The sequence below is a fragment of the Cryptotermes secundus genome, unplaced genomic scaffold (genome assembly GCF_002891405.2).
Source record: "Cryptotermes secundus unplaced genomic scaffold, Csec_1.0 scaffold480, whole genome shotgun sequence".
Taxonomy (NCBI): Eukaryota; Metazoa; Arthropoda; class Insecta; order Blattodea; family Kalotermitidae; genus Cryptotermes; species Cryptotermes secundus.
The window spans coordinates 689535-713614 of NW_019732379.1; the positions used below are offsets into that span (position 1 = coordinate 689535).

The 24080-nt window shown below is 42.1% G+C and overlaps 1 protein-coding gene across 1 annotated transcript; it reads right to left on the reverse strand.

Moving 5' to 3' along the window:
• Positions 1-6897: 6897 nt before the first annotated feature.
• Positions 6898-8658, reverse strand: LOC111867581 (dnaJ homolog subfamily C member 21). The gene has a single exon (XM_023857568.1). It carries the CDS (start codon positions 8656-8658, stop codon positions 6898-6900), a length of 1761 nt encoding a protein of 586 aa, XP_023713336.1.
• Between the last annotated feature and the right edge of the window lie 15422 nt (positions 8659-24080).

Sequence of the window (24080 nt, forward strand, 5' to 3'; positions counted from 1 at the left end):
AGTACTCGGAGAAAACCCGCCCCATCGCCACTTTGTCCACCACAAATCCCACTTGACCAGACCCGGGATCGAACCCGGGCCGCCGCGGTGGGAAGCCAGCGACTAACCGCGTGAGCTATGGCGCGGCCAATATCATTACTAGATACAATATATGTTTATTTTTCTACGTGGTTTCCATCGCGATTCCGACGTTTGTCCAGACGCTGAACTAGCTTGACGATACCCTCGTCATGGAAGTAGGCCGCCAGTCCGTTTAAGCCATCTGTAACTACGTATGTTCATCTGTGAGCATTATTGGGACCCATATGACACAAATTATTCCCTATCGGAGTGGAACTGCTACAGCCTCGTGGAGGACAGATCGTGAAACATGGGAAAGGTTCATGAAGCTTATCAATAGTGAATCGCTTGCTTTACACGAACGTGAGCATCTCTTTCAAATCCTCGGTGATGACAGACGGGCGTCCAGATCTCGCTTCGTTGTGCAGATCTGTCCTTCCCCACTACGCACATGACAACATCCTCGTACACTTCGACAAGTTGGCGATGGATTTCGGCAGGGTGAATGTTCTTTCGCCTTCAAAAATCTAATCGGCATTATTAGTGAGTGGCATGGCTCTTTATAAAGCACCGTGACACAGCAACCAATTCACTCAATGGCTTGGCAGCACTGGGGACGTGGCAGAGGTTCTGACGACAGCTCTCGACCTTAAATATCCGGTCAATGACCTGTGTGGGCACGGTGCACAAACGGTTCGTACTTTAAAATGGCCTACTTATCATATCGTATCGTAATCATACATGAGAAGAACACTTTAGTCATAATTTTGTTGGACAAATATTGTCTTCAAATGAACCGTATGGCATGAAGTAATGTAGTTGAGGCTCTGTAAGTCCATCCATGTGCTTCAACTCCAAAACTGTTGAATGGATTATCATTAAGTTTTATACACGGATTATACTCTAAATATTTTGCGGGCTCCGTTAAAATATATATAGAATTCCCTAAAATCAGTTTATCTTACTCCGTAAATCTACCCAGTTTCCCGACATTCCCTACTTCTTAGTACTGCAAATTCGCATACCGCTGTTGGTTTAGCACTTTTTCATATATGATCCTTGTAATGCCCTAGCGGCGCAGGGGGGGNTAGTGGGGTGCGACTATGTCCCTTGTACTGCGGCCACTTCTGGCCTGTTTTACCAGCCCCAGATGATAGGTGAGGGTGATTGTGGAGCAATTGGTGGAATGAAGATTGGCAAGGGAACCCGAAGGACTCTGAGGAAACCTGCCCCAGCGACACTTTGTCCACCACAAATCCCACTTGACCACACCCGGGATCGAACCCGGGTGGCCGGGGTGGGAAGCCAGCGACTAATCGCTTAAGCTATGGCGCGGCCCTATGACCCTCTTACGTAGCTATCTGTTTGTCACGAAACCCGTAGGTTTATCCTAAATAAGGAAAAAGGGATTTTAAAATACGTCGTCCTGTTGGGAAGAGATTTCTATGGAATATCCTTAACTGTATGATGAGCAATATCTTCGTCATTAATCATAATTGGCAGTAACATTTGTTACTTATCCAGTTTTAACTGTTTCAAATCTTTGTTAAGAATACATTTTTGACTGAAGAAATGAAACACGTAAAAAGCTAGAGAAACATACAAGGAGCCTGGACCCTCAGAATTCCACTTACACATTAAAGCTGCACCTCTACAATAACTGTTTGAAAAGCAATATATTTTCTTTGGTACATAGTTTCGATTGGCCCTATAATTTTGTAATTATTAACCATATTGGAAAGTAGATATCAAGGCAGACATTTAGAAAGTGTATGAATTCCCCTATATATATATTTTTTTTAACTACAGAAATATTACGACGACTCTCCGATGTAAAACAGACCGGACTTTAAAATTAAAATTTCAGTTAACATGTAAATGTCGGCTCCCCTGTCGATAATCATAATCGCTTGGATGCCACTATACAGGCCTATTGCAAAATGAAAATGTCAAAGGAGATATGAATTTTCACGCTTGAATATTTAAATCAAACTACATGAGGTCACGGTGAAAGGACTACAAGAGGAAACGCTGAAATGTCGTTCAATTTCGGCCTCTCTAATTCATTATAATGATATTTCAAGATGTAAAAGAGATTACGGTTTGCGAGCACAGTGCATTTTCAAGTTTGTTTATAATATTGTCGCTTTTAAGGCTGATTATAGAGGGCGTTTGGATTGGAGACTGGTTTACTGTTCACACACAGACTACTACAGCCTCTACTAACCGTTTCCTGGCAACGGATTTTAACATAGGAACTATAACAGTGTCACTGAACTACACACTCCAGATATCACACATAAAGCCTTCTCTTCACAGCCGGACTTTCATTGAGCTCTCTTGCAACTCAATCTTTTCTTCACAGCCTTCTGTACAGAACTGAACTCTCAACTGATTTTGCCCATTGCTTATAACGTCTCGACAGGGGCCACATAGAAACACCCCGTTTCCAACAGTAACTCTATTGTTACATGCGTATTTGCTGCCTCGGTAACAAGTTTACGGAGCCGTTGCCCAGAAACTGTTGTTGTTTACAGAGTCACTGGCTAGCAATAGTCTACGATTGGAATCAAAAAAGAGACATATGTAATTAACATCGTTTGTGTTCTTTACTGAGCGGAAGATAAACATAGAAATAGAAAGTAAAAAAGAAATAAAAAGTGACCAGAGTTTAAAACAATTCTTGCTGGGATATTTTAATATGACTGATTCTAAAGTTTGGACCAATCTTTCGTTAAATAATAACTTATCAATATTGCTTCTGTAAATCATAATTTTAAGCTTAATGCTAAACCGATCTTGTGCTTATTCTAATCAATATTAGGAATATTGAGTAGCCATCTAACTCGGTGGTGTAGAAATTCCCTTTATAAACTAAATATCTCTGAGCAGATAGGTCCTCAGCTTTTATGGAACCCGAAGGTTATATCCATCGTTAATAATCCACAGTTGGGTTTTCTCTTCAGTCAGGTGAATTCAGAAGACTCTTATTTCATACGTCTGTAGATTCACTTTAATATCATCCTCTCACCGATGCCAAGATCTTCCAAATGACCTCTTTCTTTTCCGATCGAAATTGTATATGAATTTATAGTCTGTCTCATGCATGCCACATGCCCAGACAATCTCCCTCTTATTCTTGGTCCGTGGATTATGTAATGACGCTTCAATGACAACATATTTACTTTGAAGTTGTGAAGGGCTTATTATGCACTGCAAATTTGGAGAACATATGCAAGGGGGCTGTTGTCTCCTGTTTCAAGTCACTACCTCACTCAACTAGAATAAGTGAGTAAGTGTAAGACAAACCTCAGTCAGAATAATGTTCAGTAGAAGCGAACATGCAAATCAGGCCCCTTGCTGCACGACCTCGATGTTCGATATTATTATTTGTGTTATTGTCACCTGTCCGGGATTCCATCACTAGTGATATCGGGGTTTTGATTCCATGTTTGGATTTATTGACGCCTTCTTTTACAATATCCCTTATTCACAATAAATTATAGCGCTATCTCTACTCTACCTACTTCACAAATCACTAGGACACGCTCTATTCTCCTTCTTCTTCTTCTTCTTCTTCTTCTTCTTCTTCTTCTCGTCCTCTTTCTCATTCTCCGTTGTACTCCAGTCTCCTCCACCGTACTCTTCTGTACTCCTACAGCTGCCAGCTTCGACAATTCGACCTCTTGTATTTCCTGGGCACGGACCCCCATGGAAAACACGATTCTTCTGTTTTCCTAGAATGCCTGTTTATTGGTTCGTTACCTAGCAATGGATGTGCTGTTGTTGAGAGCGGTTGCCTAGCAATGGTCATGTGCGTCACATTATTATATCAGCGTTGTAATGCAATGAAGGGGAGACATTAGTGTTTGGTTCTTCCTACAATCGAAACGCCTTTTATTGTTCGTGCTACACCGTCACCGTAAATCCTGCTACCCGAACAGTTCTTACCTTCTGTGGTTACTTCATAGAAAAAAAGAAATAAATGTCTTTGAAATACTGAAAGAATCTGAATTGAATCGTCAGATTTCTACCTTGCATCGCGACGTGCAATTGTGCTGCCCTATGGCATCCCTGTTCCTTCGAGTGTTTACCACTATGTCTCCGTGGGAATCTCATTTAGATCATTTGAATATTCAGAAATTGTCTGCCGAATTATGGCAGGAAACTTTAGAACAATTATATGGTAATCTCAAACTTTCGCAAATTTATATCAGTTTCTCATTTGCTTTAATGAACAGTGTTTGTAAGCTTCTTGAGATAGAATAGATTTCTCCAGCTGTGTCACACTTCTAATTTTGTGTCACGTTGTCTTTATCAGTTCCCCATAGATATGACAGAACTTACAATGTCGTAACATGAGGTAATGTACTCGTATATTATAGAACTGGGTTGCATTACCTGTAAAAAATTAAATTCTCTTAGTGGTGGGGGGTGTAGTCCTACTGGGTCCACTCGGCACGGCGGCCACTGATTGGCCTATTGTAGCCTGCCCCGGGTGATTGTGATGATGGAGAATTTGGTGGAATGAAGATTGGCAGGAGAAACTGAAGTACTCGGAGAAAACCCGCCCCAGCGCCACTTTGTCCACCAGAAAATCCCATTTAACCAGACCCGGGATCGAACCCGAGCCGCCGCGGTGACAAGCCAGCGACTAACCGCATGAGCTATAGCGCGGCCTTGCATTACCTGTAAGTACGGAAATACGAATCGTTGTAGGACAATCGGTATAATATATTGTCACGTGTTGGGTATGTGTCACGCGACAAATAACTTCAAGCCGTCTTGGATCCAGCGAATTTATTCCAACAGTTTCACAGTTACTGCTTTTACATATTCACAACTTTAGTATCACAATTACTTCTCCTGCTGGAGTCCCTGCCATGCACGCGATACAACCCGACTCGGCGACTGCTAGACTTCCGCTGCACTCGGCGACTTCACGATCACTCCTAATCACACACCGCTCAGCCGGCCTTTTATACCGTTCCCTGTTGCCTTGAGTTAACACCGGTATCCCCTTTTACGTCACAGTGAGAAGTGCTGTTACGTCACCGCGGGGGAGGGGAGTGTTTACTGGCCTGTTACCATAGCAATGGCTCCTATGCTGTTACGTCACCGCGGCAATGGTTGCCTGACACAGTTGCTCTGCTGTTACGTCACCACGGGGGGTGTTTACCGAACGTTGCATAATGATGGAAGGAGTGGGGGTATGTTACGTCACTCGCGAGACCGCAGAGTTCACGTGACCCCTACTTCCTGTTGCGCCATCCGCGTCACACCGTTCCCTTGTAAAGGTTGTTCGTCCCGAACAGCCTAACGGTACATCCCCGTTCCTTTTTCTTCCCGTTGGTGTTCGTCTTCAGGGAGCTACCTCCGACCCTTTTCTTCAAGGTGCTCGTCCCGAGCAGCTCCATGGTCCCGCAGTTGTTGATTCCGTCGCCTCACATTCATTCGTCGCTCATTCACTCCTCATTCACTCTCGTTGGGGAAACCGGTGCTTTTACGTTACCGGCTCCTCCTCTGTGCTATTCCATTTTTCCCGTTTCGGGGGCGTCGACCCCTCCACAGTGTCCAGTGTTTCACCTCTCTTGATCTACTGGAAATTCAGATGGTTCCCTTCACGCCCTCCGACTCGAGAGCTTGTCCAAGGGCCTCGTAATATCTTCATGCTTTTAGGAATGGGTTCCTTGAAGTTTCGGCTCCTTATTCTTCTGTTGTCTCCCGGGTGCACTAGACGTCGCTTCCGGAGCACTTGTATTCTCTGGGATCTTGCTGCAGCATTGTCTCTGTCCCTGTGTCTTTTACGCCGTACCACTTCTGCGCGGCGGGTCATCCTGATTCTCTCAGCGGCCGGTTCCTTCCGCGTTCGACACTTTTCTGGGTCTTGTTAGCCCTGAGGATATCTCTCTTGAGTCGTGCCACTGTTGCACGGCGGGACATCTTCTTGTCGCTTTTCTAAGTCTGCCATATCACTTTCACACGGCGGCTCGTCCCTCTTCTGGCTACGGCCAGTCCTTTTCTTCGGCACCCATCCTGACCCTGGGTCCGTTCATTCATCTGGCGGCGGCACTCCGCGACCAGTTTTCGGTCCTTACGCCTTTTCTTCTTCGCCGACGGGCATTACTTCGGCGTCTACTTTGGGGACTTCTTCTTCCGCCGCCTCAGGTTTCCTGTCCAGTGAGATAGGCTTTTCCTCTTGTAGATGCGCCTCCGTCCTTTCTCGGTAGGCTATTGTCTCCTTTTGGGTAATCGACGTCATTTTTTCGATTATCCTCTTTAGAGTCTCTTGTAGCTGTTCCTGGCCCGGTTTTCTGTCAGGCTTTGCCTTTTCTTGGTAGGATTTCATGTTGGCGTCCATTCTTGCCAGCGTTTCTTCTTTGCCAGTCTTCCTATCGGAGTCTGCCTTCGCCTGGATGGCCATAATTTCTTCTTTGGCAGTCTTCCTATCGGCGTACATTCTTACCAGAAAGCGTTCGATTAATTTTTCCATCTCCATCTTGTGGCGTGCTTAAGTGAGTAAACCATTCTGACACCAAATTGTCACGTGTTGGGTATGTAACGCGATAAATAACTTCACGCTGTTCTGGATCTTAGCGAATTTATTCCACACTCGCTCTTACACTTACACCATTCACAATTTCACAATTACTGCCATCTGCAGTATCACAATTACTTCTTCTGTTGTAGTCACTTCCATTCACTCGACACAAGTCAACTCGTAGCTGCTGGCCTTCAAATCACACTGAATACTGCTCTTTCTCTGAAGGCCGGAAACCGACTGCTAATGCTAACTAACTTCGGCCAATGCTAGACTGCAACTTCACTCAGCGACTGCTAGACTTCCACTCTATCCTTAGGTGTGCCTGCCAAATGAGGGATGGATACTGAATGGCCAGTTTTCTTAAGATGATCAAACAATTTATTCTTAGATGGAAATTCAGAGCCACATGTAACACAGCAATGATTTAGATCTCGGACATAATCAGTACTAACACTTCCGTCTTTCTTGCCATTCTTTTTCACCCCCTTAGCTTTCTTATTCTTTATTTTAACTTCGTCAGCTTTTCCTTCTACCTTTATTTTATCGCCAACTTCCTTCCTATTATTAACTTCCCTTTCCTTTAATAGTCTTACTTTCATTCCCTTTCTTACGCCTTTAGTTTTCTTTCTTTCAATTTCCTGTGCAGAAGTACCAAAATCTTCAGTTGCCTCCTCCATTGCAATGTTGTCCACATCATTATTCTCAGCCTCACTTTCATGGTTGCCATCAGATGATGTATTCTGCTCTGCCTGCATCATGCGCTGCTGCTTTTTACGTTGCTTCTTAGACCATCCTGAAGACATCTGAAATTCAATATCTGAAGCATTGTCAACAGTAACACTACAAATATTTGGTATCCTCTTTTTGTTTCTCTTTTTTGTCTGCCTTTCTACAAATTCTAATTCTTCTGATTCATCTTCAGAATGTATATCAGAATCTGATGAAAGTTCATTTACAGAGGTAATCTGTGTACACTCATAAGATGAATCTTCAACCTTCTGTTTACTTCTTAACACAGCTAGCTCATCTTCCACTAACAGTGCTTTCAAAACTTCCACACTGTCCTTATGTTTTTTAGAGTTCTCATGATTTGAAAATGCTCTCTCAGTTCTGAAAACTTTGTTACATGCAATACAGTATAATGAGTTTACAGTTTCTTCCATTACTTCTTCCCTGTCAATTACAGATTCTCCACCTAGAGATATATCACTGTCCCCAAATTCTGCTGCAAGATTTGCTTCAATTGCCTTAAGTTCTTTTTCAATATTTGAAAACTTTGTCCATTCTGATTCTTTATAATTTTTCATTGCTTCTTGTCTTTCCTTTATGTGCTTCCTTCTTCGTTCTTCTGCTTTCTTCACGTTTTCTGCTGCATGTTCTTCCAACAATTTTACAAAAGACTGGACTCGTTTATCCCTCTTGCGAACAAATGCCACCAAGTTTCGAACCTCCTCATTTCGTTGTTTACGCGCTTTATCACGGACTTTCTTGTTTTCCTTCTCTGCTGCACGCATCAGACACCTGTTTGGAGCATCTCTGATATTATATGGATCTAACCAAGCATATGATTTCTTTGTACAATAACTTTGCCAGTGTGCATAGAATGGATGTACTACATCTTCATAGGGACTCGTTGAGTCTCCAAAGCTTGGTACTTCAAAATCACTATCCTCATCTGTCATATATTCTGAATCTTCAGCTGCCAGTTTATTGAACACCTCCCTATACACTGCATAAAAACCATTCTCATCGTCACCATAACCTTTGAAACACGTAGGTGTGAAGTAAAGAAAAACATCAAGACTATCATCCTTATAATCGCTTCCAGCTCCTCTGAGAATGGATTCCCTGTGAGAATCATACCATGACCGTTCATGGGGGTCACTCAATACCTCATATGCTTGTTGCACAAGTTGGAACTGCTCCTTGGCCTCTGTAGCACTATTAGGATTTTTATCTGGATGCCACTTTAAAGCTAGTTTCCTGTACGCCTTTTTAAGTTCATCGTCATTTACATCTTTCAGAACTCCTAGAACTTCGTAATAACACTTCATCTTATTACACTATCAAAGTGATTTCGCAATATTGTATATACAGACACTAATCATACAACGTGGTCAAAACGTCCTATTCTCCTTCGCTTTTACACTCGATACAACTTAATAAAAACTCGCTGCTGCTGGACTTCACTTCATCTCTTCCAAGGCTGAAAGCTGACTGCTATCCACTCGATACAACCCGACTCGGCGACTGCTAGACTTCCGCTACACTCGGCGACTTCACGATCCACAGTGTGTCACTCCTAATCACACACTCTGATTCACACACCGCTCAGCCGGCCTTTTATACCGTTCCCTGTTGCCTCGTGTTAACAGCGATGTCCCCTGTTACGTCACAGTTGGAAGTACTGTTACGTCACCGCGGGGCGAGGGCGGCGTGTTTACTGTCCTGTTACCCTAGCAATGGCTCCTATGCTGTTACGTCACCGCGGGGGGGGGGTGTTTTCCGAGAGTTACATAATGCTGAAAGGAGTGGGGATATGTGACGTCACTCGCGAGACCTCAGAGTTCACGTGACCCCTATTTCCTGTTGCGCTATCCACGTCACAATATGATTCACAGTTCGAAATTATTATTTTCTATGAATATAATTCACCGAATTTCAGTTTTAATGAGAAAGTTACATAATGCCGCCTTAAAAACATATGTAGAGTAGAAGTATTGTTATTATTGCGGCTTACGCAGTTTAATCTTTGGGATATTAAAATGCGTCATGATAACAGAATGTGGTCTGAATTTTGGTTCTAACTTTGCATATAACGAATGAAAGGGAAGTAAAAACCTGTATTGTTCCTTTCAATTCATATCCAGAAATCCAGCTCGGTGGGTTATGTTTCGATTTCACAGTGGTTGAGCCCTTTTCTATAGCAGGGTGCAGTGAAGCTAACAGTTTCCTTGTCAACCCATTGTAGTACGTACGTGTCAAGCCGAACGAATTCTCACTTCGTAACGTTTGCTTTATGATTCTGTTCACGAACCCCCTTGAAATTTTAAGCCAAGAGCTTGACACAATGGCGATTTTAAATTTCGATAACAGCTGTCATTACAATGTGGTCCGTCTTTCTGACACACTTGTTGTCAGAAAGAAAGAAATTAACCACTTTTGGGGGGGGGGGAAATTGCACCCATAAAACAGATTCATTTCACACTAGGTATAAGAGATAGATTTATCAAGGAAAATATTTTCTTGAAAATACACGTAATTATAAATAGAATTAGTTACATAAAAATTTAAAGTAATAAATATGTTCCCATATTTGTGTTTAAAAATAAGTGGAATTGATATGGGTTCGAGTCATGGAGTAATTGCTCAACACATTTCATATAGTGTAAAAAATAATTTGGAGACGAAAGTAAAAAATAAAAAATTATCGTTTTTTCTCTGGAAGGAGATAATTAAAACACTAGAAAGTCTAGTACGATAAACCTTCTAATTTTGTGACATATGCCTACCTTATTTCCTGGCACAATAATCTGAACTCGCCATGGCATTAGGTTCGCTCTCCAGGGTTCATTCTCCATTATGGAGCTAGAATTTAATCGGTTTGCTGCTTAATTAGATAACAACATTGCAAGAACATACTCGCACGTGTACCCAGACTAAACAGACTCGTTTGGCAGAAGGAATTATAAGAGGAACAATGAAGACTGTGACGAACGATTCACTTATAATAAACGAATTCTCACAGTTCACTGTTAATTTATGGCAGCTAACTGAATCATACTTTCTTGACGTCTGTACTCTCCATTTTAATCCCATTTTTCTCCGGTGCCTGATGAATGCAAACAGTTTGATCAGTAATGGTCTGTTACGTCGAAACCTACACTGACTATCTCCAGTAATTTTGTCTAGGTATCAACTCGTTGCGCTGACCACGTGACACACTCTATCCGCAAAAGTTGGCACTAACTTCGGCAACAAGCGGCGGTCCCTGTGTCAGTATAGTTCGCTTGCGGACTAAAACCACGGAATTTATGAACTCAACTTTTTGAGTGAAGGTTGCTGGATAAAATAATTGTATCCAAATTGATAACAATGATATATCTCTGTAATTACTACTGTCAGTTATGTTACCCTTCTTGTAAATTTTCAGAATAATAGATTCCTCCGACGATGAGGCAATTCTTTCTTATTCCATCTATGGTTAATGAGTTGTGCTTGAATTAGATCAATACGTGACGATTTATACGTTTTGAATATCACAGTAGCAATATCAACGTCAAAAGGACTAGTCCCATGTACTAATGGCTCAGTAATCCTTCCACTTCTTCAACATGTTGCGGGAATCAGCAATCAGATTGCTGAACACAAGTGTCTCAAGTATGTTCAGGTGTAGCACATAACCATTAATCAATTTGAAGAGATAAAATGGAAAAAATGAAAATCTTTTTTCATCTACCTCTTTCATGAAACACATTAAGAGGCTTAATTTTCCACAGGTCGCAGGAACACCTTCCATATTATGAATGTGTTCGAAAAACAAGAGGAAACTATAACATGTTAATCTTTAAACGTATTGTGACGTGTCGCTCTATGCAGGACACCACTCCCCCCCTCCCCGGCGGCGGTGACGTGCCGAGCGGAGCCGAAGCGAACCGAGTCCCGGCGCACTCGTCGCTATGCAACGCGGGTAAACAGTGGTTGCGAGAGACAACTCCCGACAGCGTTACCAGTAGCACCGGTAACCACGGCGCCAGACAACAATGGTGCCTATTACGTGGCTGTTTTCTGCGTTGTCCGGAATGAGGCTAGATACGGAGCAGCGAAGGCTATTCATAGTCAGTTCCGAGTTAGCCAGCAGTCAGTTCTGAGTTCTCAATCTAGCCAGCGGAGAGTAACGAGTTAGCCAGCAACCAGTCAGTTGTATTCTGGCATTTGCAGTCTAGTATTTGTGATACTGCAGATAGCAGTAATTGTGAATCTGTAAATTGTGTGATTGTACGAGCGAATGTGAAATAAAATTCGCTATATCCAATAAGGCGTGAAGTTATCTGTCGCGTTATATACCCAACACGCGACAGTATTATAAGTACGCCTGATAAAAGTATTAAGTCAGAGCCAGTAGATAATTAAAAGAATGGTCTAAGTAAGCTCATAAACTGAGAGTCTAAAACAGAATTTATCGAGAACACAATTTTTCAATTTTTTTTTTTTTGCACACATATTTTTCATTAATCAAAAATTCGAAACTGTACGCTGGTATATTAAAATCTCGGAGAGTTAAAGATTCATGTCTCCAAATCTTCGTGATACCAAAGAATCTAAAAAAATCGGTATGTATTCGTAACATAGTACGTAACATACGTAACATAGCCGGCCTAAAACCACTCTAGAAATTCCCTTTAATTTCGAGCACACAATTAGTATTCCCGTTTGTCTTTGCCTGAGCTGAAATGCGTTCTTTGTCTGTGACACAGAGCCAGCATGCTGATCATTCGTTCCAAGCAAGTAGTGTGTCACTTTACGTGTAATAGCCACTAACCTAACCGTTTTCCAGGACACACGTTACAACACGGTACTGCCATTACATCCTGGCTTTCATTTCGTGATCAGACTGTAAAGTTCCCGTTGAAATGAAGACATTAAATACCTCTCGTGAGGTGAGGTTAAGTAGTTCTCAAATCAAGATATCCGAAATAAAAAGAAGAAATGTTCCCTCGTCTCAGTAGTTCTGTTTTCTGGGATATAACGCCGTGTACTGCGTTGTATACAACTGACGTTTTGGAGGAACATGTCGCCTCCATCTTCAGGGTCGAAGAATGAACCAAGCAAGAATTGTCCGGATCTGAGAAACGAAAATATGTAATTTTTTAATGCTAGTGGGGTGGGACTAAGTCCCTTGTACTGTGGCCACATCTGGTCTATTTTACCAGCCCCAGATGATAGATGAGGATGATTGTGGAGCAACTGGTGGAATGAAGATTGGCAGGGGAAACCGAAGTACTCGGAGAAAACTTGCCCCAGCGCCACTTTGTCCACCACAAATCCCACTTGACCAGACCCGGGGTCGAACCCGGGCCGCCGCGGTGGGAAGCCAGCAACTAACCGCTTGAGCTATGGCACGGCCTCAACGAAACCATGTAACAAACTATTCTTGCAGTTTGTGTGTTAATATCTTTGTCCCTCACTCCAAAGAAAAAGTGTAGGTTTCCAATAGTCGTTGCAGAAAATATAGCCATCGAATCAAAGCAGTTCTAAATTAAAATGTAGCTAAAATCACCTTGCAAAAAAAGCGCCTGTCTAGGGCCACTGGAAAGAGCTATTACTTAGTCATTGGCCTGTAGCAATAGTGTGACGTGTTGCGCTATGGATGATGCCCCTCCCTCCCCGCCAGCCGTGACGTGCCGAGCGGAGCCGAAGTGAGCCGAGTCCAAACACGCTGGTTGCTAGGCAAAGCGAGTAAACAGCGGTTGCTACGGTAATAAGCCAGTTAACACCCCGTCTCTCCTCGCGGTGACGTAACTCATGGTACCGCTTCCTACTGTGACGAGGCACGCAACGCCGCAGTTGATACAGACAACAGGCAACAGCGAACGGAATAAAAGCCGGCTGAGCAGTTAGTCAGCAGCTGGAAGTCAGTGTGTGATCAGGAGTGAACGAGTTCTCAATACAGCTGCCTACAAGTTGAATTGAATTGTATTAGTCACCGAGTTCAATTGTAACTAGTGAATCGTAACAGAGTGAATCGATTTGTGTGAAGGGTTTGTAAATTGTGTAAACCCGTAACGTTGTTATAATTAATTGTAACCGATACTTGTAGGTTGTTAAATAAACCAATTAACAATCCGTACGGCGTCTTCAGTAACGAAACACGTTACAATATGAACTCGTTGTTCGTAACATTTTAAATAAACAACGTTAACAACGCCGTATTTTACGGTGCTTTTCATTTAGCGCTCGCATTCAAGACTGGTAAGTGGCACGCATCGTGTTTTTACGGTGAAGTCTCATCACAGCCATCGTTTCATTTCAGTGCTATATATGTATGTATATAAGAATTTACAAAACATATGCAATTGATGGAAATTTATGTAGGAACAAAATCTCAGGTGTCAAAACATTACAAGTTAATATAAAACGCTTCAAGAATGCTCTGTCTGAAGAGTCGGACCTTACTCCCATGACTCATAAGTTCCCTTCAGAGCTGCTATGTCTATAAAGATCATTGTAATATTCATGATTAATCTCACTGTTATTGGCACTGCAATTGATATTAAAATCATAATCACTATCACAGCTATCTTCTATCTTTCTGTCGAGTGGCTGGCAGTTCGCCAGGAACCAGGTGCAGCTTCGTCCCGCAGTCCGGCTGTCCTGACCTAGATTCTTAATGATTTTCAATTCAGTAGCCATTAATCCTTACACTTTTGAACACTGTATAATTTGGGCCAATAGAAGTATCAGTAAATAAGCGTGAAGAAACAGAGAAACCATTTCATATGTAAATACATAAGTGAATTAATAATAAATAAATAATTTGAAGGCATGTAAATAAATCGTACATTACTAACTTTGACTTAATCCTTCAAGCGGCACTATGGCCCTGGGGTTGACTCAGCTTCTAACAGAAATGAGTACCAAGAATTACTTAATTAATTAAATAATTTTCTTGAGCAATAAAGCGAGGCCGGCGCGTAAGGCTGACAAACTTACCGCCATCTTTGAGCCGATTGTCTAGATACTCTAGATAATGTGGAACCCTCAACATCTCACAACCCTATGGGCCTTCACTGCCTGTTACAGGGATAGCTTTACTTTTTTTTTTACTTTTAATTTTACTCTTTTTACTTTACGGTACTCACGTCACATTTGTGAGGCCTGCAGACTGTTCTAGACCGAGGTTCTTTGTGGTTTTCTACAGTCCCACCAGAGATCTTCTTGGATACACCTCGAATTATTTCCAACTCGCCTCTCATGATTTGTCATTTAATGCAATGTAAAATTTGCTGTTATGAATGTAAAAAAAGTAAGTAAAGCTATCCCTGTACCAGACCTTGAAGGCCCATAAGATTGTGAGACGTTGAGGGTACCACATTTTCTAGACAATTGGCTCAACGATGGCGGTAAGGTTGTCAGCATTGCGCGCCGGCCCGCTTTACTCCCCAGGAAAATTATTTAATTATTTTCTGATACTCATTTCTGTTAGAGGCTGAGTGAACCTCGGGGCGGTAGTGCGGCTGGAGGGATTAGGTTTATTGAAGAAAATGCAATGACCTCATCGGGACTTGAACCAGCGACCTTCCGGCTTTTAGCATAGCCCCTCAAACAACTACGCTACCGCTGTTATGTAGTTTTGTAAATTATAGCAAGAACGTGTAGATAGACGCTTCTTCTACCTTTCTGCTTGAGATGGTGAAAACAACCTTGGAATATTTCGTCTGTTTTCACTCTCTCTCTCTTATGACAAATATTTTTGTACCTTTCTCTTCCCCGCTATCTCAACGGATTTTTACTGTCTTTGTCGTTATCATTGTCGTCGTGGTTATGTTGGCACCACTCCTGCGGCTCATGAGAAAAATTGAAATCCTCTTATTAAGGAACTCTTGACAAGTTGATATTATGTCATTAGAAGGAACTGGTTCCCCTTGTTTTCCTTAGGTCTGTAGCCATTTTCTTGTGAACAGACTCGGATGGTCAGCACAAGAAAGGGGGGGGGGGTTACTGGAGTCAGGTACAGTGTTCTTTTTATTTTATATTTCTTAAGTATAATTTATTCCCACGACAAGTGGGTCCCTTGTCACCACGGCATGGCGCGTCCTTAGGTTGCGGATAGAGGAGACGCCTCCAGATATGGAAGGTACAATCGCGGACAGCCGACAAGGAGTGGTTCTACAGCTTGGGGTTTGGGCATGGGACTAGCAACTCCTCACCACAAAAAATAAGATTGTTACGAAATGTCACAACGGCCCTCGGACTTGGACAGATTATTTGGATAAACGGCCTAAGCTAAGGAAAATGAACGTGAGATTTGGTACTTGGAATGTAAGGAAGTCTGTACAGAGCAGGTTAGCTCATGAGAGAAATCTCAAAATGTCAGTCAGGTTTAGTAGGAGTACAGGAGGTCAGATGGGACATAGGTGACATCGAACCACCAGGCAAATATACTTCTTTTTTCTATGGAAAGGGGAGTGAGAATAATGAACGAGGTACAGGTTTTTGTACATAAGAGAATCACATGAGCAGTTAAGAGGGTACATTTCGTTAGTAATAGGATCTCATACATAATACAAAGAGGTCGATGGTGTGATATCATCGTTCTGAACGTTCATGTCCCAACAGAGGATAAAATCTATGATATGACGGACAGCTTCTATTAGGGACTAGAACGTGTATTCGATAAATTCCCTAAATACCACATGAAAAAAAAGAAGAAGATTTCAATGCCAAAGTAGGTACGGAAGATATTTTCAAACCAACAATTGGAATGAGAGTTTATACGAAATTAATAATAGTAGAGTAAGAATAGTAAACTTTGTCGTAATCCAAAAATATTACCGTTAAAAATTAAAATTTTCTGCATCGTAATGATATAAATTTATTTGGACATCTCCTAATGGAAAGACTCACAATCAAATCTGCCACATTTTGATAGACAGTAGACGACATTTAAGTATACTTGATGTCTGATCGTTCAGTGTAGATTGTGATACTGACCACTACCTGGTGGTGGAAATGTTAAGGAGAGACTTGCAGTGAATGAACAAACAACGCACAGAATATACGTAGAGGTCCAATCACAAGAAATTAAACGAAGTATAGGGTAAAGAATGCCGGTCACGGTAGCCGAGCGGTCTAAGGCATGCACTGTCTTCGCTCGCTCGGAAGCCGGGATCGTGAGTTCGAATCCCAGTCAGGGCATGGATGTTTGTGTGCGTTTTTCTGTGTTTGTCTACAGGTAGAGGCCTTGCGACGAGCTGATCACTCGCCCAAAGAGTCCTACCGAATGTTTAAGATCTGGTAAACCGAAGTGAAACGGAGAGTTTCATGGAGGTAGGCCTAGGCCCAAATTGGTGCTGTAGCGCCACAGAAAAAAAAAGGGTAAATAATAGTATCGTATTGAAATGTCAAATAGGTTCGCAGCTTTGGAAAACTTGACACTGAGGTGGGTATTAATAGAGCTTGGGAACTATTAGAGTGAATATAACAATTTCAGCCAAAGAGATTCTGTGTTACTATGAACTGAAATAGGACATGTTATGGTTCAACGAAGGATGCTGAAAGTTATAAGACAAAAGGAAACAAGCAAATTGCAATGGGTACAGGCTCCAAGCGAAATAAATGGGGATAATCTGAACAATATAAGACGTGAAACCAGCAGACATTTAAAAAGAGGGAATATCTAAAAGACAAAATTGACGAGTTTGCAAAGAACAGTAAGAATAAGAATATTAGAGACCTGTATAGAGGAATAAATGTATATAAGAGGGGTTACCACCCTAGAAGTAACTTAGTGAAGGATGAGAATGGTGATCTGCTTACAGATTCCCACATTTTGAACAGGCGGAAGAACTACTTCTCTCAGTTCTAAAATATTCATAGGTTCAGTGATGTTAGGCAGATAGAAATGCATACTGCTGAGCCGTTAGTACCTGATACTAGTCCTAGTGAGCTTAAAATTTCTGTTGCAAATTTGAAAATGTATAAATCGCCACGTGGTAAACAAACTGTGGCAGAACTGATTCAAGCAGCAGGTGAAATATTACGGTCTGAAATCCATAAACTCATTAATTGTATTAGGAAAAGAAATAATTGACTCATCAGTGAAAGAAGTTTATTATTGTACCAATTTACAAGAAGGACATTGAAACTGCCTGCAGTAATTATCGTGGGATATCACTGTCATCAACTCATGCAAAATTTTGTTCAGTGTTCTGCTCTCAAGGTTAAGTGCGTATGTAGATGAAATGATTGATGATCATCAGTGTCGACGTAACAGGTCAACTACTGATTAGATTTCTTGCGTATGTCAGATACTGGAGGAAGAATTGGGTGAACAGTGAGACAGTACATCAGCTATTCATAGACTTTGAGACCTTTCCGTAGTTCCTTCAGTGCCTAAAACCGACCTCTATGCTTCGTTACACGCATCTCGCGGTTCAGCTCTCATGCGAGTGTGCTGTTTGATGTGACGTAGTCTCATTTATGCAGCAACTTGAAGTAATCAGTTTCTCGAACTGTTCTAAAAACTTGTATTCGATTCTCAGCATTATGAACATTGTTGTTAAAGAAGTTAATTAATTTTAAGTGTACTGAATTATGTAAATTCACCCTTTATTCATCTCTCGTATGTTTTCACTTTAAATTAATCTTTTAAAAATGCATGTTTCCCAGGAATGTAAAGGCCCGTTCTTTAGGCGTCACTTCACTTCTGTATTGATTTTACGTTCGCTACATTTCTTCAGAAATCTGTGTTTATTCTAGAGAGATGTTGTGTGCTGAAGAAATAACTCTCCTCTCAGATGTTTTAAGCTGCATGGATTCTTTAAATTGAACTCGACGTAAAGAAGAAGAATATTGTACAAAATCAGGACAAAATTCTCTTTCCATATATTGTATGTCAATTCTTATATTCGACGTTATATATTAATTATTTATACATGACTGATGACAGCATGACAAGCGACAGGACAGTGCGGAATGGAATGTTATGGAATGATTTATTTTTGGGTTACATAATTGAAATCTATGAGACCAGATAGATTAATCAGTGTGGTGACCAAGGACAGAGATATTTGCTTCGCCATATCCACACGAAATGCGTGGTCATCCATCTGGGTGGGGATTTCCATGGACGTAAAGTCATTAGGGCGTGAAGCTGAAAATCCTCCTTATTTTAATGCCAGACTTTAATACGTTTAGTTGAACTTTTACTTCTCCGTAAATTTCCAATATGTGATAGGACTGCTTGATTTATTTTTCTTGTACCTTTGTCGAATAGACCGCGTCTATGGTCTAATGGTCGGAGTTCCTGGTTACAGATCCAGAGGTCCGTGTTCGAATCCCGGCGCTACCAGGTTTTCCGAGAAGCAGTGGGTCTGGAATGGGTCCACTCAGCCTCGTGAGGGTAATTGAGTAGCTATTTCAAGGAACTACCGGCTCCGGTCTAGAAAACCGAGATTAACGGCCGTGGGGATTCGTTCCGCTGACCACGTGACACCCTCTATCCGCTAAACTTGGCATTAACTTCGCCGACAGCGGCCTCCGTAGTCTAGGGGTAACGTTCCCACCTCATGACTCAAGGTACGCGGGTTCAAACCCAGCGGAGGTCGTGGAATTTTTAAGGGCGGAAAAATTCAGGGAACAAGTCCTCCGGGAGGGACTTTAAGCCATGGGTCCGTGTCGTAGATTTACGGCACGTAAAACATCCTCATGTCTTTAGGAGACCTCTGAGCCAAATTACGCAAAAGTTTCCCGCCCAAGTAGTTTCCAATGCCTCTGGTAGATGGGGGAAGTATCAGGTACCGAGGGCCGACCTCATTGGCTGAACGGGGCTGATAGTACGCACCAGTACCGGTAGGGCATGGCGACTGGTAGAATATCAAAGGGGGACGTACAATAGACTATTAGTCTTGGGGGAGAAGTGAGTAGGGGCATAACTGTCAATGGTCGGAATTTCAAAAATAAATAAGATATGGCTGCGTTAGAGTGAAAATTAGATTTAAATCTGGGGGTGGCTACGTTAAGATGAAGCTCTCAGCGCAATGTAGAGTTGGACCAGAAACAAGAAAATCAATTGATATGCGAAGGACAGCTCCTGAACAGAGAGCAGCGGCCGGACCTATGAGGGAACGTAAAGAGCATGAGAGCACGTATAAATGCTCTTGCTGGGGATTCCTGTGAGCTGGAAAGATGTTCAGTTACGTTAAAGAAAATCCTATCGTACTGCTATATCCCGCACCTTTTATTGAATCGAATTTAGTACTGTGTCCCCTAGCATCTTGCGCAGTAGATTTCTGTGCCGTGTGAGATGATGTAAAGATGGGGGAAGGGGGACTGAAGTGCCTGGAAAGAGGAAAAGTGCACAGCATATGAAGATGAAAGCAGCGGTATACTGCTCTCAGGTAATAGCAAGGCAAGTGGAAAGCCACCTCGTTGACAGTGACAGCTGACAAATGTCCTACAAGGATATCACGCAGATACTCATCAAAAGTCCAACTGTGACGAATAAGCTTATACTGGACATCTGCTATAGTCTAGACTGGTACACGTTACAGTTGCTGAGGAAAATGTTGAAGCCATTTGGAGTGGGACAAATTGAAACACAACGTTACTAACAGCTCCTATTTACGAGTAAAATGGTAAGGATATTAACTCACCCTTTGGCTTCGACTTTGAGAAGGGGTCGAATACCTCCACCGTGACCCTGCGAGTCGTTTCAGCCTACGAAAAGGGAAGTCTCGAATCTGAGACGCTAAAATATGGTCACGAGTCCAACGGGACTCGTACTCGAGAATGAATGTGCTGGCAAGGGCCAGCAGAAATTATAAACGACAGACCCACCCTCTCGTCAGAGAGAGCGCCCCATATCAACAAACCCACAACGGTCTGACAGTAGTAAAAATCTGGTGGTAAGCCCCCGATGGGTGCATTATTCCAAAACAGACTGGCCGACTGACTGTCGGTCGTAACATAAGACTGAGACTCAGTTGGTAGGGTTTGGGTCAAGTTATTGGTCTAACTCCATGGGGCACAGTCCTTCTTGAGAAGCTGATAGTCACTCAGCTAGTCATGGGATTCTCCATATTTCCGTGGAAGCTGAAAGTTCATTACCGTATTCACAAGAGTCGGCCCATGAACCTTGTGAAGTAGTTACATCCCCCAGTGATTCCTCTAGGTACTCATTTCGATAACTCTCTTACTTACTTACTTACTTACTTACTCATGGAGATGAGCCCTTCTGGATGAGCCGCCAATTGTGCAGCTACTCAAGAATTTCTCAGCATTTTATGGAACCCGAAGGTTCATTACCGTGTTCACAAGAGCCCTCCACCGGTCCTATCCTGAGCCAGATCAATCCAATCAATACCATCCCATCCTATCTAAGATCCATTTTAATATTGTCCACCCACCTACGCCTTGGTCTTCCCAGTGATTTCGATAACTCTCACGTGTGCCAAATGCCCTGCCGATGCCATTTCCCTTGAATTCAGTCAACCTAGAAATATGTGGTTTCGCTAGCTCGAACGCTGTGATCGTTGGTTCGAATCCCACTTATGGCATGGATGCCTGTCTTCCTTTATTCTGTGTTTATGTTTTTATGCGTGTAGGTATCGGCCTTGCGACTGGCTGATCCCTCGTCCAAGGAGTCCAACCGACTGTGAATAGGATTAAGGAACTGAAAAAGCCGCCAAGATCTAACAAAAGTACTGTAGAGCCATAGATAGTAATAAATGGTAAAGAGTGCAAATTATAAAGCTCCTCAGTATAAAGAATTCTCCAGTCTTTTGTCACTTCATCCTTCGTAAGTCCAATTAATCTCCTCAACAGAAAAGAAGCAATTTAGGATGGAATATATTATTGGAATGCGTGTTGAATTTCAACGATGAAACCTGACAATTCCCTTTTCTAACTGTGGTTTCCATAGCTAAGCATTCCATTAGCGAAACTCTTATGTGCGTTATAGTCCTCCAAGCGTGCTTTGAAATCACGTTTTCATTAATCATGTATCTTTGCTGCTCTGCTCTACTTTCTGCCTGTTTCGTTGTTGGTTTATTTCTTTGCCCATTCTTCTACCTTGAAAATCGAGGCGACATTTTACTACGAAACGTCGGTTGACTTTTAAGGGGTTACACGGCGTCAGAAGACAGATCTCTTCATAACCACCGCTGTGAGAGCAAGAGCCTACAGATGCCATAATGTTTATTCTTGTAACGTGATATCGAGTAATTTTTACTCGTATTTCCTCTCCTTCAAGCCACTGCAGGGCACTGGACATAGACACTTTAAAGCGGTTATTGGACAGGGCCGTGATTCCCACTTTGATTCATTTACACATGGTATCAGGAAACTGTATCTGTGTTCGAATCCTGTCTGAAAAACATTGCATGTTAATTTTCCGCATATTGAAATAGTTTTAATTAATTTTGATAAAGTTTTGAAGAATTTTTAGAGACTAAAATAGTTTGATCTTAAACTTTATTTATATCTGGTTCGGATTCACAATGTAAATACTTAGGCTTACATTATGATTTTGTATCCTGAAAGGCCAATGAAAGAAAGAATGTGCCTTTTCTGAGGCAGAGTTCTAACCCAGGACACCAGTATGAGGACTGGAGAACGTCAATTCAAATATGTAATTAAACTACAGATGTTTTCAAAATAATGGTAAATTCCCTTTTTATTTAGAATTGTTCGCAAACATGGATGGTCGAATTCATTTCTCATTAACTTCACGGGCTGATGCGTCGGTAATGGGTTTCATACAGCTGTTTATGGGCTTTTGTTTTCCTGCCAAGTGGATAAATTGTTCCTCTTAACAGAAATCAATATTTAACAGAAGTATTGGAAGTTTGCCTTGTGTCTGGATGATATTTTCGGACCATTTAAGAATTCTGTAGCGCAAACATACTCAGTATCGTTATATCTTCTTTCGTGGTACGAAAAACTAAATTCATAGCGGGGGTAGACATTAAACTCCATTGTTAGTTTGAACCGTTCTGCAGAGAATGTTCCATTATGGAGCCCACGAAACAGAATGCATTTACCCTACATGTTATTGAGTCCAGCAACTTCATGTAAAGGGAATTAAAATCAGGCGTTACAACTCTCGACAAGCAAGATTCATTTAAGAAATCAGAAGGATAGGCATCTCTCTCCAAATTAAACATATTTTCTCGGTAATATACAGTCTAAATTAGTGGCATATTTTCCGAAATTTCTTTTTCTAGTATGAACCGATCAGATGGTAGTTTGACATCTCATTCCGACGTCACTGTGTACCTGGTTGTAATCACGCCACACCAGAGAGGACGAAGACAAAAATGTTCCATGTAAGATTTAAAAATTAGTTTGTGACAAGCATCATTAGGCCGGTCACGCTAGCCGAGCGGTCTAAGGCATGCACTGTCTTCACTCGCTCGGAAGCCGGGATCGTGGGTACGAATCCCACTCCGGGCATGGATGTTTAGTTTGTGTGTGTGCGTTTTTCTGTGTTTGTCTACAGGTAGAGGCCTTGCGACGAGCTGGTAACCCGCCGAAGGAGTCCTACCGTATGTGTAAGATCTAGAAAACCCAAAGTGAACGGAGAAGTTCATGGAAGTAGGCCTAGGCCCACTGGGGCTGTAGTGCCAAGAAAAAAACAGCATCATTAGACAACACATAATGAGTTGTTCAATAATTATCGCTGTTAAACTAAAATCTCATGGTGAACTTGAGATTCTCATATCGGCGGGAATATAGACTTTCTGCCTTCTGCGATATAATGCCGTGCAGTCTGCTGAAGATGTGCTGCACATCTGCTTCTTGCTGGTTTCTTGCTTAGCTTATTCTTCGACCCCGAAGATGGAGGTGACATGTCCCTCTGTAACGCAGATTGACATTCGACGGGCTAAATAACTCTAGAATTCTTCAAAATATATCAGGCTGTCCATGTTTTACTTTCACTTTTACTATCGCATATTCTATAAGACGACTGCTAACATGCTTTAAGTCCCTCTATTGAATGATGATAAGTTGTTCACACTCTCTTAAGCTAAAACAGCAGTGTTGCATGCGAATATAGCCATAATTATCTTGTAAACTTGCTCACGCGGTATCGTCGTTGGTTGAGGCATTATGCTACAAGCCTGAAGGTCACGGGTTCGATTTCCGGTCAGGTCATTCGAAATTTCAACTGATCTAATCCTTCTATCCCCATTATGGCCGTGTGGTCGACTCGGTCTCTATCAGAAATCAGTGCCAGGAATCTTCCTTGTGGTAAAGGTCGGCCGGTGGGTATAGCTGATAACCTCGGCGTCATCTATGAGCCGATTGTCTAGAAAATGTGTGGAAACCTCGACGTCTCACGACCGTATTTCCACGGCCTTATACAGGGATAGCTTTACTTACTTTTTATCTTGTAATTTTAATTTTATTTATAATCGCTTTTGTGGTTCCGAAGGAACTGAATTCTTCCATCAGAAGCTTCTGTCTTTGTGTTTGTCTGCCATCTCCTCTTTCCTCCATTTTTGACTTAGGCGTGTCAGTATTATGGGCAGTAACCGAAAGATTCATAATGCAAGTCTGTATGAACCCTACAGTGCCGGTTCTCACTGCCACCCTGTCCCCAACAGACATAAACACACCTGTCTGACATTTACATCGTTAAAGCTCAATAAACTTTATGCCTCTGATCGATTGTTTGTCAGAAGACGCGATAGTTCAATCGGCACATCGACTAGACTAGGGCTAGGCGACCAATGAATTGCAGTCTGACTCC